Genomic DNA, 13,952 nt, shown 5'->3' with positions numbered 1-13,952 from the left:
AGCCTCCACTCTAAATCTCCCCTCTTCTAGTTTAAAACCACTCCCCCTCGTCCTGAAAAGCCGCAGGGTGCCTCCCCACAACCTCTTCTGCAGGCCGACCACCCCCACCTCCCAGCATCAGAAACGTGTGTGTATATGTATACGCGTCTGTGTGCGTTTATGTGTCTGTGTACTCTTTATTTTTAACCCCCGACCCGTCACTCCGCCACAGGAGGACGCCCAACATCCCCCCCCCGCCATGCCCGCAGCACGCAGGCGCGGGCGGAAGGGCGGCCGCGGCTTCCGTGCGCAGCGCCCAGGCGGGAAGGGGAAGGAGCCGGGAGGGAGCGGGGCCATGGAGAGGTGCGGGACGGGGACGAGGGACAAGGGACGGGCACGGGGACGCCTCAGGCGTTGCCGCCCCCCTTTGCTGACTCCGCGCCCGTGTCGCTGTTTTGCAGGAGCGGTTTCGGGGAGCTGCTGTCGCCCCGCGACGTGGAGGTGGCCAGGCCTGGCCGGAGGCAGGGCTCCCAGAAGCGGGTGCCCGGTATCCTTCTGCTGTGGCGGCTGTCCCAGCCGGCCAACCGCTGCCGTGTGCCGGCCTCCTGCCGCGTCTGGCGCTTCGAGCATCTCGGGAAGGGTTTGCAAATACAGAGCAACCTCCCTGCTGTTTAAGGTTATGATAAAAATTACTCCTTGCCTTATACCTCTGCAAATTGAGTAATACTTAAAAATACTTTGAAATCACCTGATTCTTGAGGTACCCTGCAGTGAATTTTGCTATTGAGCAGTTCCTTTTTTTCTTCTCCAGTAGCCTGTTTTCTTTTCTGTGTGGTATTTTTATTCCATAAGAAGGAGAAAAGTTCAATAACAAAGCTACGATTGCAATATCTGAAAGCTAAAAGGGAGGATGTTAACGGCTTGACCCTTAAGTTAGGCATAAGCCAAAGGATGCAGTGTTTGCCTTCTCTCTGAGTGATGTTTCTTCTGAGTGGAAATTCTCTCTCCCTTCCTTTATCCTCCCTGCTGTTTTCATAAATCTCAACCTGTGTCAAAGCTTCTGTAGTGATGTCTTGTGTTTGCTAGACTTCAGGGAAGTACAAGGCTGTCAGGATGCTCGTATACTCAATTCTTGACTGTATTTAGACTGATTATTTTGATTCTGGGCCAATATGATTGCCAGGATGTCTTATTTACCCCTTCCTTTCTGTAGCAGGGTGTTTTTACAGGGTTTTGTGGGCTTACAAACTCAGGTTACTGTCAGCCTGGAGAACTATGTGAGCCATAGCTGGCTCCATACCTGAGTTTTCTTCAGTCTGTTATATCTTAATTTTGTGGGTTTATGTTCTTTTGCATATTTTTTTTGTTCTAATGGTATTGTTTTCATTCAGTATGTCGTAGCTTCCCATCCACAGCAATAACACGAGATGCGCCAATACATAGATCTGAATTTTCACAGAACTTTTTTTCCTCCCCACTTATTTACAATACGAAGAAATACTTAATTCAGCAGCTAATATAAAGGTGTTTGTTTGTTTGTTTTTTTTTGTTTGTGTCAGCAAAGGAATGCAGTACCTGTGCCCATCCTTCTGCTGTTAGTTGTTGTTTGTTTTTGTTTTGTAAGCTTTATAAAGCTAGTGAGATATTGGCCTTGTTTATGGTTGTTGTTTAGAATTAATGTTTCTAGAGACTGACATGAGAGAGGCTGCTGAAACTTTCACACCACTTTTTAATAAACCATGCCTAGAGCATCGAAGTTGGTTGCTGACAGGAGGAGGCAAAGTAGAGCAACAGAGGCCTTTTTGTTAAAGTCATTGGTATCATGGAATGGAATGATAGAAAACTTTCTTAAAGCATTCAGGCTTGAATTTTCTTGCGGTTTATGCAGGATATAGCAGCTCCTTACGGGGCAGAAGTACTCTCTTTAATCCAAGCACTTACAAGGACCAAGACATCCCACACCTGTTATGCTTATGTTTCTGAATTTTATTGTAGAGTGTCCCTTCTAGCTCTCCAGTTTTTGGCGAAACATTTCATGACCTAATTCAGGATTATGAATAAGACTTTCTGCTTTAGTCTGAAAGACAGAATGTGTAACCTTTATTAGATTTCAGTCCCACCAAAACGTTCTTCCTTTCCAAGTGTTCACAATAGAACTGTTGTTGTTGCATAAACCTGAAAGTTTGTGTGGAAGAGTGTTTCTTAACTTATTTGTTAATCAGTTTTTACATCCCTGGATGACAGCATTGCAAACATGACGCCCAGAAGCCATCTGATTTCCAGAACTCCCTGTTCATTGCTTCGCCAGCCACGTAAGACTTTTTACTTTAGTATATAGTTAAAAGGAATAATATGCTTGTACTTGATAATTAATAAGAATTCCTAATGGTAAAGACACGGACGCACTGTAAGGGGTCCAGTGAAGGACCAAGAAGTTGATCAGGAGATTGAGGCATCTGATAGATGAGGAGAGGCTGAAAGGAGCTGAGATGGTTTAGCCTGGAGGCAAGAAGGCTCAGGGGGATCTTGACAATGCCATATAACCAGCTGATGGGAGTGAAAAAAGAGGAGTAAAAAGACAGCTGTGCTGTTCTTGGTGGTGACCAGTAAAAAGACAAGACAGTAGGCACAGAATGAAATACTCAAGTATCACATTGAAACTGAATGATTCTTGCCTTGCTAGTCAGCAATCTAGTTTGTTTAATTCCCCTCCTCTTCACAAACTTCTTTTGTTTTTGCAGCAGCTTCAATTCTTCAAGGTATTTTGTCTTGTAGTGTCTCTTCAGGCATTTTTTCATCCCTAAGTGGTAGGCTAGTTCTGTTGCTGACCTTTGTAACAGGTGTATGTGTTGGTTACATCTCTGAGTGCTTTCCTTCTCCACTGGAGAAGAGATGAGACAGCACGCTTCACAGGAAGGGCTGTGACTGCTGGTGGTGGCTGGGGTCAGGTTGCTCTGACATCTCCCAGTCTCAGCCCCGTGTTCAGCATCAGTTTGCACATACTCGGAGTGCGTTGGAAGTTGTTCCCAAACTGGCACTGGTGGAAGATCGCAGGTTCCAGAGAGAGACTGATTCTTTGTGATTTCTCAGGTTCCCTGTCAAGTTCCGCGTGGCCCCTGTTTGTTCTTATTTAGTGCAATATCTAGTGGCTAAGATATAAAATCTGAGCCAGCACCAAAGATACATGCTCTTAGCATCAGCCTTCTTCTCGAGCTACTCGTGTGTCAGCATTGACAGCTCTCACAATGAAGCTGCAGGTTGTTCTTAGCATTGCCTTGACACTAATCATATTGTGAAAAGATCTGTAATCCTCTTAGAGCCTCCCTTGCCATTTCTCGCTGAAATGAAGAAATGCCCATTCCTCCCATTTCCCGTGTCATCACCAGGGCTTACCTTACTTTTTATTGTTGGTCTCTTCCCATAGGCTTTATTTTTTCATCATTGAAGTGCTCATATAAGGGGTTTCTGATTTTATTGTCATCTAGCCAGTGTTTTCCAGCAATCTCTGAGGAGAGGCTTGCTTTCTTTCTGCTGGAGCAGCACCTGCTGCTGCTCCACATCCTTCTTCCAGGACTGCTTGGAGACAAGTCATGTATTAATTCTCCCTTAAGAGATAAGCGTTATATGTCATGCTGTGACATTTTAGTCAGGTGGCTCTCTTTCAACTTTTTTTCTCTTTAAAATAAAATAGAAGTTATGAATACCATCTTGAGCATTGTTTGATTTCACTGAAGATCTTGATTTCACCTAACGTGTTGATGTAACAACTTGCCTGGATTCTGTCACTGTGAAATTTCTGTTTTGCCCATTTTCAGAAAGTTTAGCAATAAAGAATTTCAATAAAAGGCAGCGTATGGTTTGCTTGTGCAGCAGTTGCCCCCCAAAATACAAGCACTTGATGGCAAGTATTTGATGGCCTCTGCTCTGCTTTTGTGAGACCCCAACTGGAGCCCTGCATTCATGGCTGGAGCACCTCTCCTGTGGGGACAGGCTGAGGTGTTGGGGTTGTTCAGCCTGGAGAGAAGGCTAGAGCTGCTTCTTTTTCAAGCAGTCTGAAGATCCTGCAGCAAAGCAAACACTGGCATTTTTACTCCTGTTTCTGTTCCTGTTGTACAGTCTCATTCCTACAATGGAACATTTGAAGTGTTCTTGTGAACTGCATTCATTACCTCCTCTCCTGGGAACAAGCTTTTTTTTTTTGTTTCTTTTGATGTCAGTTGCTCACAGTTGTGCATTTGGGGCTATTGGAAACTGTATTTGAGAATTATTCAGTGTAGGTTTTTTTTCTGCCACCCTGTAAATTCCTGAGCCTTGAGCGTATTGTGTCATATGGGCAGGGGAGATTTTAGCAGATATTTTTTGGTACCATGAAGGAGAGGAGAATGATGACCCGCTGACAGCTTGAGTGCTTTGACCTACAACTTCAGAGTCAGACTGGTAATGTTAGTAGCTCTAATTCTAGTTCTGAAAATTGGGAATTGATTTGTCTCTTTGATCTTCAGTATGCCTGACTATCACATCTCAGGAGTTTACAGGAAATTTATTTGTGGTGATTCAAGGTAAGTGCTAATACAAAGACAGAAACCTTTGGTTCTTCAGCTGACTAGGTCTGTACAAAACTGATGTGTGGAGAGCCAAACACCTGTTGGTGTGAAGCCTTCTAGCCTCTGTCTGCCTGTTTCCAATGGCTTTGTCCCCTTATAGTTCGAGGGTGTCAGAAGAAGTGACCAGACACGTTCTTGGCCATCTTCAGGACTGGGGATGTTCTAAGAAAGTTTTCTGTTTATCTGAGACACTTAAAAAAAGCTACAGGCATTGGATCTTCTGCTTCCAAACTGGACGAAGTGCTTCCAAACTCAAGATTAGTGCTTGAGAACGCTTCAGACTTGGTTAATGCTGCTTGTATAAGTCTACCATAACTAGAGAGTTAGATTATTAAGTTCCTTTATTAGTAAGGATTACTAATTATTAAGTTCCTTTATTAGTAAGGATATAGTCAAGATTAACATCCTTACTTCCAAGTGTTCTCAGGCCTAAGACATTTCTAATTGGTATTTGTGGGTTTTGTACAAGCCTGGAATGAAGTGGAATGAAAATAGCAATAGCAATGGGCAGGAGCAAGTCACTTCTCCAGCAGGTTGGTTTGTCTGTTTCTTCTGTAAGCAGGATTTCATAAACACTTCAGTCAGCACTGCAAGATTACTTTCCTTGATAAAGCACAGTGGTCTTAACCAGCTTTTGTTTTCAGAAGAGGCTCTCTGTCTTTCAGTTACTTCGCTGTCTCGAAGCGCCATAAAGCAGACAGATATGTCTGCCATCCTGGGAACAGGAGGGAGATCTCCTCTGATCCTCCAGACTTCTGGACTGCTCGGCAATATGTCAATGGTGAGATGGTTTGAGCACATTTTTCTGTTTAGGTCCTGTGAAACTTACAGTAAGCTACCATTTTTCAGTGTTTCCATATTTGCACCAAGGACGAACTGCAGGTGGGACAAGCTTGCTGTTACTACTGCTTCTGTTGCTGCTTGCTACTAGTGTTATTTAGTAACGTGGTGTTTGAGATGATGCAGTAAGGAATGAAGAGCGTTTTATGGATTTCTTAACTATACTATGTTAATCTGTTCCTTATAACATCTGCTTGTGACTACAGAAAGCTTGACTTTGCTTGTTTACAGATGCTTCAAAGATGATTGTTCTGTCAGCAAATTAAACCTTCAGAGTTTTTCTTATTTTAGCACAGTATTAGGCTTCCTTTGGATCTTAATGTTTGGACTTCAAAGAGCAAGTTGTTCTGATTGCTTTTCAGATGACATTAATTATCTTCTACTATAACATCTTTGGAAAAACAATGATTAGAAAAGTTGTAAATAGGGACATCTAAAATAATTTTTCTCTGTTTATTTTTAAATTGACTCGAAAGATGTGTTTCTGTGTGTGCATTTGAAGTCATTCTTCCTTTTGGTTGTTTCTATAGTTTGTAATGGCCTGCTTGTTTCTTTAAATTGTAAGGTTCTGGGGCCTTCAGGCTCTTGATCAGCATTGATAAAGCTGTTAGCAGTAGCGCTGTTGTCCTGATTCAGAGCCTCTTGATGTTCTGTAAATACGTAAAATGAACTTCACTCACAAAATGCATAGCATTTAGTGCTCTGACTCAAATCCAGTGTAGATTAGCAAGGGAAATCTTGGGACTAAACCAAAGCTTTCACAGGAGGGTGATGGAAAAAGGACTTAAAATTATGTCTTGTGGAAATTTACGTGCTGGTAGATTAGAACGCTCATCAGACCTTTTTGTATTTCCCACAGAGACCTGATAATATTTTAGTAGAAGTGAGCTTCTTGTTATTTTTACTCAGTTGTCTGGATGTTGCTGAGTGCAATAGCTTTCTGTTCTGGCTGCCTAGAGGGCAATAACGGCAGAGAGAAACCAGGCAAGAGAAGTACAGCATGTAGAAACTGGGGCATAAAAGGAAGAACAACAGTTATGTCCACAGTTTTTGGATACACTTAAGAGACTTATGACAGTGTTGTCTGGTTTGGGTGTGACCATTTTAACAGTCAGGAAAAAGAATCAACCATTGTCATATCACGGGATCTTCATATGGCATTAATTGCTGCTGAGAAAGCAGTTGCTGTCATGGAAACAGTTACGGGAAGCTGTCCTGTCAGTGCAGAGTATGTACGGTCTGTCTCCTGGTTTGGCCATTTTGCTGCCTTATCTCTGATATGTTATCAAATACCTCCCCTGAAATACTCCCAAGAAAGTATAGCTGTGTCTCTATTTCCCACTTTAATACTCTTTTCTCCTTAAAGATGTATTGCTTCATTCAATCAGGGGTTTTGAGCAATTCTCCAAGAAGGTTGGAAGACAGAAGTAAATGGTTCTGATCAAATTTTAACTATTTTATTTAACTTTTCACAGCTGCTTTACAACCTAGTCAACAAAATACTTGGTAAACGTTTAACAGAATACAAAAGGATGGACTGATGCATTTATTTTAAGGGGAAAAGTGATACGCAGTGATGTAAAATGCAAGGTCTGATTACGTTATACATTTTTTTTTATTTCCCGGTGGGGGAAAAAAGAAAATAAACATGAAGAATTTCCTTTTTCCAGATTAAAATTTATCTTTTCAGAGCTATTTGTTAAAGTCATTGCGCTTTATCTAAAGGCAGATATTTCATTTTTAGTTTTTAGAATTGCACTGCACCATTCAGATAGCATGAAAAAAAAAAAAACTTTGAAGCTAGGCTTGCAGTAGTCTGAGATGGCTGTTTATTTTCTGTTATGCTTTTAGTTGGATGAAAGTAACTGGACAACAGTGCTCTCACCTCAGCAGACAGGACTGTTTACAAATGTGGACATGACAGAAGATGTCACTATGAGCGCTGTGCTGTTGCGTGAGGATGATCCCGGAGAAGCTGGTGAGATAATCTGAAGTTTTCATCGTAACTGACCACACATATATGTTCTCGGTTTTCTGTATCATTTTGTTTAGACTGTTCTTGGCATAGAAATATCTAGTCTTAAAAAGTTCAGAAAGTTAACTTTTCCAGTCATTGCAGTTTTGCCATTTTGTGTTTTCTGTGGAAATTGATGACACAAATGGGACACTGTGGTGATGCAAAACACAAACTGGATTAGCTTTGTGGAGACAGACAAAAAAGTTTGTCTTTAAAACTCTCTCAGATGACAGATTTACAGCAAAAGTTTTATAATTATTTGACTTACATCGTAGCTTCTGCATATATTACTGTCTTAGCTGGTAAATTCTTCTGACTTTATGGGATATAAATAGTTCTTATCATTTCTGCCTTTGCTTAGCTTGATTAATGACAAGATGCCTTGTCATCAGGATTTTTTTTTGTAGTGTTGGATTTTTTAACCACATTGTGTCTAATAGGACTGTCTCTTATATGTATTCTAGCTACTATGAGCATGTATTCAGATTTTCTACATTCCTTCCTGAAGCATACATCAACTACCATTTTTGATCTGGTGGACGAATATGAAAGTATATGTAACAGTCAGGTAAATAGTTTGCTGTGTTTTTTTTTTTTGTTTTGTTTGTTGTTGTTGTTGTTGTTTTGTTTTGTTTTTATTTTACTATTTATTTTAATTTGCAGTCCCTTCCTTAAGTTCTGTTGTTCCTTTTCTTTAAGCTGAGAACTCACAGTGCTTAACCTAGATACTTTTAAGTCTTCTAGCTGGTTGCAGTCTCCAGTCACTGAACACAAGCATTGATTAGCATACCACTTTACTTTGCCACAGGAATGCCCATTGTGTAGCTTGCTAAATACTTGCTAAATACATCGTCCAGCTGTCATTCCCCTGCAAGTGTCAAGTGACAATAACCATGAGCAGATAGTTTTCTTTGTTAGTGATGGTGAGCTGGATTAACAAATACTTATTTGTCTCAGGTATAAATAAATAAAATCATTTTACTATGATGGTACTAAGAGCTTTCTAGTGCATTCCTAATAAACTGGCAGTAGAGTTCTCAACATAAAATTTAAGAGGTCTGCTTTTAGACACAATTTTTGAATTGATTGTTGATTGACACTTTATGACCAGCAGGGATTGGCCAATTGAAAGGAAGAAGTTATGAGACTTCCAGCAATAACAGTGTTGATCACAAAAGGGAGAAGAGGGCAGAGTTTGTAAAGCACCTTGCAAAAGAGAGCTGCATTCTTGTTACATGGCCTAGAGACCATAAAACATTTTTTAAACATTCTTGTGGGAACTTACGGTGTGGAGTACCATCTACCTATTTAGAAGAGAGGGTAATTAAATTTGTTTTTTGAGGGAGTATTCGGGATAATGAAAAGATTATCGCAACAGCTTAGAAAAATATCCAGTGATGGGCATTATTAACTATGTATGCATTTATTTACCTCAGGTGAACATACTGGGCAAAATAGTTTACAGAGCAACTCCTGGACAGCAAAAGTTCTCAAAAACTGCCAGTGTCTTGTGGCTTCTCAAGCAGGAGATGGTAACATGGAGACTCTTGTCCGCACTTTATAGGTAATTTACTTGAAAAGCGTGTTACTTCTTTGCACTGAGCTGACTTTCTTAGATACATTATGCATAAGATTATTTATATGGAATAAGGTAATTAAGTAGCTACTTATTATGTGTTTATGGAACTAGCTGCTGATAATTATGCCTATTTCCTTTGCCTGTATGAAATTGAAAGTTAACAGTCCTATTATTACTTTTTAAATGTATTTTTATAAAAGAACACTTTTTTGTAAAGGTATTTTTAAACACTTTCACTTTTATTACATATTCTGCTGAACTTTCTCATCTTTATTTTAATCATTAAGGCTTTGCACTTTTATTTCTAGAGACAGAATACAGTCAGCACTGGAAGATGAAACTGCATTTGAACTCATGGTAAGATTGAGGGGGAAAATTATTATTACTATTTGTAAGGGATATGTGTTAAAGCTAAATGCTTACATTTTAATTTTTACAATCCCAGTGTTGCAGCCACCTCAAAATTCAGAGATAAAAGAATATAAACAAAGATGAGGCCAATTTGAACTCTAGCAAGATAAATATTAAATTATTCCACATGTTGGAAAATGTGAATTTAAATACTCAGTTCTAAATGGAAAATACAATTATAAGAATTTGTATTAACTATACTTGGTTTTGTTTCATTAAGTATTCCCCACATACTTGGAAAATCCACTGGAAGCAACTACATATTTATTTTTAAAAGTTGCATCGGTAGTGATAATGTTTCCCCTGGGGCAGAGATAATTTTGCTTTGCCTAGAAGTACATGTGGTCTCAAGCTGTGTAGTACTTTGCAATCCTGATTCCAATTTATCTCAAAAGAAATCCAAATTTTTGTATCATTCTTATTTCAGCTGTAGTCGTCTTGTCTATGTCAATACAGTGTTTCCAGCCTTTGCTGCCAGAATATGCTTAGGAAGACAAAACAATAAGCAAAGTGACTCTGCCTTTGTAAAATTTATGATTGTTGCTGTTTTTTTCTCAGTCATGAAATAGCTTCATCTATGATTCCCACTGCAAAGTTGTCAGTACTTCTAAATTAAACACGGCTGTGCAAAAATAAGTCTCTTCCTATCTCTGTTTACTAGGAAAATTCATATTTTGTTCTCCTTTTGTAGCAAGAAAGCTAAATTAATGCAGGAGAGCAGGAAGAAATATCAGGAGTTGGGGTGTATTTTTTGTGTGTTATGGCTAGGTTTTGTTTTGTTTCCTTTTTTCTACTTGCTCATGTTTACAGTTTATATGATCTAGAAAAATGTCCACTTTCTGACATACACAGTAATAAGCAAAATTTATGACGATACAAATGCAGCCAGTGGAACTGATGGATCTGCTATGTAGAATCTTTCTGTGGTCATACATTTGAACTATATTCAGTCTTAGTTTTACAGATTTTAGTATAACAGGACGTAGATGATGATCCTAATGAAACAAATGTGTATTGTTGTCTGTTTGCAAAGGGACAGGGGAGAGGTAGCATGCTGAACTTGTTGAAAATCTGTAAGTTAATGTGTTCGGTTCGGCATTAGTGTTTTTGTGTCAAGTTTTCTTTTTGAGGAAGTACTAATCAACTTTTTCTTAAATAGCATTTAAATGCTAGTGAGAAGACGAATATAGAAAACTTGTTTCAGAAAGATTCATTTGTTCGACAAAGCCAGGTATGACAACATTTTTATGGTAAGAATGGAAATAGACCAATAGACATTTAAATGTTTGTAACAGTAGTATTGCACAAGCTTCAGAAAATATGAGTTATGTGCACTTAATTAAGCTGTTTCTAATACTTATTTCTTTTTATTCATTTAGGCATGTTATTATTTGTACGTGTAGAAATATCGTTCTTTAGTTTCTAAAGATCAGAAACATTTTTCAGGCTAGGTTGGAGAGGATGGAAGGCTGCGAGCTATTCTTATTTGGAGCATCTGTTACTGTTGATAATGATTAATAAACTGGTAGCACTGTAGTAACTGCAGTATCTAGTAAGAAATAGATTAAGGGCCAAAACAACCTTCAAAGTGGGTATGTACAGTGGTGTAGTCTTTTGATTACTCTCTAGATAACAAGTAGTTTTAGACATGGGAGGAAGACAGTTAAAATATTACTTGTTAAATGTTTGTCTTAAAAGTGCAAATTCCTATCATTCCAGATGGTGGTAGACTGGCTAGAGAGCATTGCCAAGGATGAAATTGGGGACTTCTCTGATAATATTGAGTTTTATGCAAAATCTGTATATTGGTGAGTTCAGACTTTGTGTTTTGTGTACATGCTTCATTTGAGTGTAAGATTCACATACCTAGACACAGAACTGGTCCAAAATCACTCTGAAGAACTGTTTTTTTATGTTTGTTTTTTTTTTTTTTTTTTTTAAGTTGGTCAGTTCATTTACTTCTTTTCCTTCAATTCTTAGATGTAAAATTGAGCTTCCTCCCCAACTTAAAGGATGTCTTCTCAAATGTCAAGCGCTGCTTTTGGGAGGATGAAAGGAAAGCCATGAAAACAATTTAATTTACTCTTTAACAAGATGATTTTGTTTTTTCATAATAGGGAATAGTAAGAGATGGTCACCTGCTGTTCAACCTGTTATTTATGCTAGATAAAACCTTTCTTATTTGTTTCTCAGGTGTTCAGTTCTTTGTCTTTACTTCTTGCCTGTTCAAGTTCTTGTCATCACTTTGTGTCATTGATCCTCAGAAGTCATTATTTGTAATCTTTTTTATCGATGGTGGATTTTATGGCAGAAAAGACCAAAGCCTGCTTGTGATTCTAGTTGCCTAGAGTAAACTTGGTTTCAGTGGATGAGTGAATACAGGCTTTTGGAATCATGTTCAACATGATTTGAATTTCTGTCCTAGACTGACTACAGTGAATACTAATGAGAAATTTTGCTCATGGAGAAATCAGTTCACAGTTTAAATAGGTGAATGATTAGAATAATGGGTGCTTTTGAAAGAAATCCAAGCTATGGGAATTGATTCCATTATTATACTTCTAGTGAAATTTTACATTTTCACTAACGCAGTCCATTGATACACAAACCAAATCAGGTATGTCTTTTCTGTAATCCTGTTCCACTTACTCACAAGTATTAAGTATTTTTTAATATTTGTGTCTTATTAAAATGTGGTTGCTCTAAAACCTTTTTTTTCTGAAGAGCTTTTAATTGCTTTCAGGGAGAATACACTACATGTCCTGAAGCAGCGACAGTTAGGTACATACACAGGAAGTTCTCGAGCTCTCGTAACAGAATTGGTAAGTTTTATTTAAATTTAAGGCTTGGTTTCAAAATGGATATAAATTGAATTAGAGAGCATATATGCTATTTTCACAGAATTCCACCAATTTTTATAAAGTTCTGGTATCTAAAAATTGCAGAACGCTAAGCTGGAAAAGGTGAAAATCAGTACAGAAGTTGTGAAGCAGTAAGGACTAGCTGAGGAGATGATGTTAGCGTTGAAGTTGAATGTTGTAGAATAATTAAGAAAACAATTACATTATTAGATCTGTCAGATGAATGAGATTCTAGAAAAGCTTTTTATGATGATGAAATAAACTTCACTGATTTTAATTGGAAGTTTGAACATGTTGTAAAGGAATTAGCAGTGGAAGAGACTCAATGAGCCCGGATACTTCTGGAGTTCTTTTGAGATGTGTAGACATCTGTTTTCTTTCAGCCATCACTTTTTCTAGCACAAGTACCTGTGGTCTATGTAGTGAAATAAATGTCTTTATTAGTAAATTTTGTCTGAAACAAACTCATGTTCATAAGCAGGAAAGTTTACAGAAGTTAGTGGAAGCCCTTATAAGTAAGGACATGCTGTTGTTATACAGAAACTAGTGCAATGAAACTAAATCCCATAAATGATGGGATTTCTTTAGAGCTACTGTAGTAAAAGCTGACAGGAGGAAAGTCAAGGGAAGAAAAGACTGTCCAGTCGAAGGAGAGAATGAAGTGTCTCTGACAGCAAGGCAGTCGTGGAAGATGAACGTGACTGGGGAGTGATCAATGCATTGATTGAAAAGCGGCTTGAGAAAATCTGTTTGATTAAGTAGAAGCAAATACAGCTATAGAAAAGGCTTCTGAGAAGGTGGAGAAGGACAGACTGTCTGGTAGGTGGAGAGGCAGAAGGGGAAATGATGTTTAAGGACGAAAGGAACTTGAAGATGAAAAATCCGAGGCAAAGAAAAGGTGGTGGAGTAAATAAAGTGACTGCAGTGGCTCCCTCTGATAGGAATAGTAACAGAATAGGAATAAAAGAAATAAGAGGGGAAAGACAGGAAAGTATCACGCTAGATATGTTGGCTGTATAGCATATCGTGCCAACGTAAAAATGTGACTCAAAATTATAAAGCAGGACAGGAAATCATTGGAAGAGGCAGATATGCATTGTGTGAATGAGTGGTGCCTTTTTCCTTGCAGGATCCAGATGCTCCTATAAGACAGAAACTGCCACTTGACGATTTGGATCGAGAAGATGATGCAAGGTTATTGAAGTATCTCTTCACTCTCATCAGAGCAGGAATGACAGATGAGGTATGCCACGGGAAGTGGAAGAATCTTCTTGGTTAACTAGTTAAACTTATTTAAAATCTTACTATTAAAGCTATTGACAAGCTGTGTACTAAAATGCCTGTTTAATTCTGGCTCGTAGGGATTTAAGTTTCAATTAATTATCCATAAGAAAGTGAAATTGCTGAAATTGTAGTTAAAAAATCTTGCGTTTAGTTAAGTAATTTCAGGTGTGGAATAGATGCTATGGAAAGAAAAGTTACACCTTTATATTTTGGTTGTTTGACAGTAGTGGCTTGATACTAAATATTGCCAGACAAACACGTTGGATTTTTTTAAGAACTTCCTAATCACATGTCTGATAATCAATATATAAAATCATAAGCAACTTTTACTTGCTCTGCTCCTCTGATGTCCCCTTGATTATATGATCTGAATGGAA

At 38.6% G+C, this 13,952-nt stretch overlaps 1 protein-coding gene across 1 annotated transcript in view; it reads left to right on the top strand.

Moving 5' to 3' along the window:
- Positions 1-203: 203 nt before the first annotated feature.
- The window catches only part of NUP107 (nucleoporin 107), a 28,622-nt gene continuing 14,873 nt past the window's right edge, over positions 204-13,952 (top strand). Inside the window, exons 1-12 of the mRNA XM_068669258.1 lie at positions 204-342; positions 441-526; positions 2,202-2,291; positions 5,249-5,364; positions 7,275-7,401; positions 7,905-8,008; positions 8,877-9,004; positions 9,328-9,376; positions 10,590-10,661; positions 11,150-11,238; positions 12,174-12,252; positions 13,421-13,534. Of these exons, the coding sequence (XP_068525359.1) occupies positions 239-342; positions 441-526; positions 2,202-2,291; positions 5,249-5,364; positions 7,275-7,401; positions 7,905-8,008; positions 8,877-9,004; positions 9,328-9,376; positions 10,590-10,661; positions 11,150-11,238; positions 12,174-12,252; positions 13,421-13,534 (1,158 nt within the window). The 5' untranslated portion in view covers positions 204-238. The remainder of the gene's footprint in view (positions 343-440; positions 527-2,201; positions 2,292-5,248; positions 5,365-7,274; positions 7,402-7,904; positions 8,009-8,876; positions 9,005-9,327; positions 9,377-10,589; positions 10,662-11,149; positions 11,239-12,173; positions 12,253-13,420; positions 13,535-13,952) is intronic.

The sequence above is a fragment of the Anas acuta genome, chromosome 1, assembly GCF_963932015.1.
Source record: "Anas acuta chromosome 1, bAnaAcu1.1, whole genome shotgun sequence".
Lineage (NCBI taxonomy): Eukaryota > Metazoa > Chordata > Aves > Anseriformes > Anatidae > Anas > Anas acuta.
This window is presented reverse-complemented; position numbering and strand designations above follow the sequence as displayed.